The following is a 2,912-nucleotide window of genomic DNA, read 5'->3' as shown; positions in this document are numbered from 1 at the left end:
TCCTTTTATCCTGAGACTCCACAACAAATCATCTCATTAGATCTCATCATAACAGAAAGTGTTTCACCGAGTCTGGAACGGATTCAAAGATGATCTTGGATTTTACAGAAACCATCACTGACACAAAACAGTCGGGTCCTGCATCAGAGCTGCTTTGTGTTCTTCAGCTCCTCCTCAGCTTAAAACTCTTAAAGAGTAGAAATTAGTTTTCCAGGACGGTTTGCAAATAAGAGACTCGATGCCATCTAGTGGAAACAGAGCGACTGACTCAACGAGCAGCACTAGACTTGTGATTTTTATTAAACAGCCTCTAAAACAATATGAATCAAACATTTATTTTATGAACCTCTGATAAATAAAGTCAGAGAAAAGCCAAAACATTGGATAAATACATTATTAAGGATATCACAATGTGATTTAAGTGATAATCTGTGTCCCGTGATGGTGTGCCCTCCCAAGACATTAACCAGGAAGTAGCTGGTACGGAAACAGGAAATAGAACGTGGATGTGTGTTCCTAACTCTTGGATTTCTGCTTTATTAATAGTTTCCCTTTGGGTTTGAGTAAAAGCGACCGTTTGTACTCCTCCGTCCGTTTGGCCTCTTCCTGCCTCTCCTTCCACGCCTCCATCCCTTTGTCCATCTCAGAGTTCAGCATCACAATACGCCTCTGATAAAAACAACACATATCTCATAAGTGCGAGGGGTTATTCAACGATGAACGAGTGATGAAAACAGTTTCTGTTGTGGAACTTACAGCTAAAACTTCTCTCTCCTGCCTCCTTCTCAGATGACCCTTCATTGGAGGAGCTGGGCGTCCATCTGTGAACACAAACCCCACACATTTCACCTGATGTGATCAAAACTGTGAAGAAAAATGTGCTACAAATTGATATACCGTACTTTTTTTTTAATGATCAGTGAATTATAAGTCGTGTGTAAGTAGAGATGGCAGTGTGACCAATATGTACATTTATTCAACGTCACAACACAATAATTCATCATTTACATAATTTAAAACAAAGGTAACACTTTCATTCACTGGAAGAAAAGAGAAAAAAATGTTTGGCTAAGTAATTAAACCTTATTGCTGCAAGATAACTAATGCACACTTTCATAAAAAGCTTGCTCTTTACTAAACTAATAAAAATAAAACTACCTGCAAAAGACCAATCAGGAAGATCTGTCATAGGTCCATATTCTGACCCGTTTCTGGCGAGTCCATGTCTGCACGAAAAAGCACACAGATTAGTACCTCTGCAGAATTTAACTTCATTTTTCTTAATAATTTCACATTTTAATTATAATGCATCTTTGATTGTAAAAAAAAGAAAAACTAAGACAACTTCTTTCTCCATGTGTCATTTTTGCAACTGTGTGTTTAATAATGCAACAGCGTCCAGCATGAGTCAGAACAAGAATCTAATCCAAGAATTTCTTTTGTACAAAAACATCTGATCAATCCTGATGCATGCTTTAATAATCAAGGTAGAAAAAATCTAAAAAGGTTAAGTCTGGTCCTCTGGACATTCAAATAACAAAACAAAAAAAGTGCTGTAATTAAAAAAGATCTATATCACACAAACAACCATAGCCTTTTCTCAAGTTAAATTTGTATGTGATGCCTCTTTTTTTTTTCTTTCTTGAATGTCCAGAGGACCAGACTTAACTTTTAAAGATCTGATTAATCAACATTCAAACATGTGAAGTTTAGTGGGGTTTTCAATGACATCTGGGTGTTTCCCCCCAAAAAATACATGAACATATTAAGCCGAATTATAATAAACTTGCTGGGTATGAAGTGAGAGGAGAAGAAATGCAGCAATCAAATTCTGAAGCTTTTTAAATCACATTTTCTTACAAGTCGTTAAAGTTTAAATGAAGTTTGGCTAGGGACGTCAACAGTATACTTACTCTTTTCTCCATTCCCCTCCAATTTGTACTGCACGCGTTGTGCTGAACTGTCTGCTGGAGAGTCTCAACACTTGAAAAACAAACGAAGGTCAGTGAGTAGACACGCTTTTGTCGCGACTTTCATAATCAGGAAGAGATGAATCAAAAGCTGCAGCCCGTCGCTTCCAAAACAGTTAGCATCAGCGTTAGCATTGAAGCTACACGCTCGTTCTTGGCAATAATAAACGATAAAATTCGACACTAATGTAAACATATATTAAGAGCTACAAAACATCTAGTTTTGAACTCATGCTCACCTAAAAGAAAATACATTTAGTGGTTAACCTTTGTCTCACCTGAGCAGCACATCGTCCTGACGGGCGCCGCCATCTTGACTGCAGGGTTCAGTTGTGACCAGCAGGTGGCGGTAAAGACACAAATGTTTATTTATTATTTTACATAAAAAGACAAACTGGTAAATTTATTAATCAGAACAAACAGATATTAATCAAATAAAACAACAATAATAAGTTATAAGTTTATATTATAAAGCAGTAAGTAAAAAACGACAAAAAAATCACAAGGTGCTTCACATCAAAGAAAACATAAAGACACAAAATCAAATATATAAAGTTAACATTAACTGTGTTAAAAAAAAAAAAAAAAACTTGGATACGATGAAGGCAGAGGCATTAGAATGCCACCCAGCTGTAATATGTATTATTCTCAAAGTAAATATTACTTATGTTTTTTTAATTACCGGTACTTTTTCTCTATCTTAACTAAAATATAGTAAAATAAAAGCCTCAAAGATTATACAAAATGCAAGCATACAATTAAAAATGCAAATTACATGATATATGAAGACATCAGGTTGCACATGCAAATTTAACTTGAGAAAAGTTTAAAGGCTATGGTCGTTTGTGTTATACAGATCTTTTTGTTTTATTTTTTTACTCTACACTTCATGTTGTTACTAAATATCATACATTAAACAGCTATACATTTTATATACATTGA

General features: G+C 35.1%; 1 protein-coding gene across 1 annotated transcript; it reads right to left on the bottom strand.

The window, feature by feature from the left end:
- Positions 1-308: 308 nt before the first annotated feature.
- mrpl52 (mitochondrial ribosomal protein L52) lies at positions 309-2,302 on the bottom strand. Its single transcript, XM_037675887.1, has 5 exons — positions 2,249-2,302; positions 1,914-1,983; positions 1,159-1,226; positions 757-821; positions 309-669 (listed from the first exon to the last, which is right to left on the bottom strand). Exons 1-5 carry the CDS (start codon positions 2,280-2,282, stop codon positions 517-519), a joined length of 390 nt encoding a protein of 129 aa, XP_037531815.1. The 5' UTR covers positions 2,283-2,302; the 3' UTR covers positions 309-516.
- Positions 2,303-2,912: the final 610 nt, after the last annotated feature.

Source organism: Nematolebias whitei, chromosome 1 (genome assembly GCF_014905685.2).
Source record: "Nematolebias whitei isolate Nwh7 chromosome 1, NemWhi1, whole genome shotgun sequence".
NCBI classification, from domain to species: Eukaryota; Metazoa; Chordata; class Actinopteri; order Cyprinodontiformes; family Rivulidae; genus Nematolebias; species Nematolebias whitei.
The sequence above is the reverse complement of the archived record's forward strand: the minus strand, read 5'-3'. Positions and strand labels throughout refer to the sequence as shown.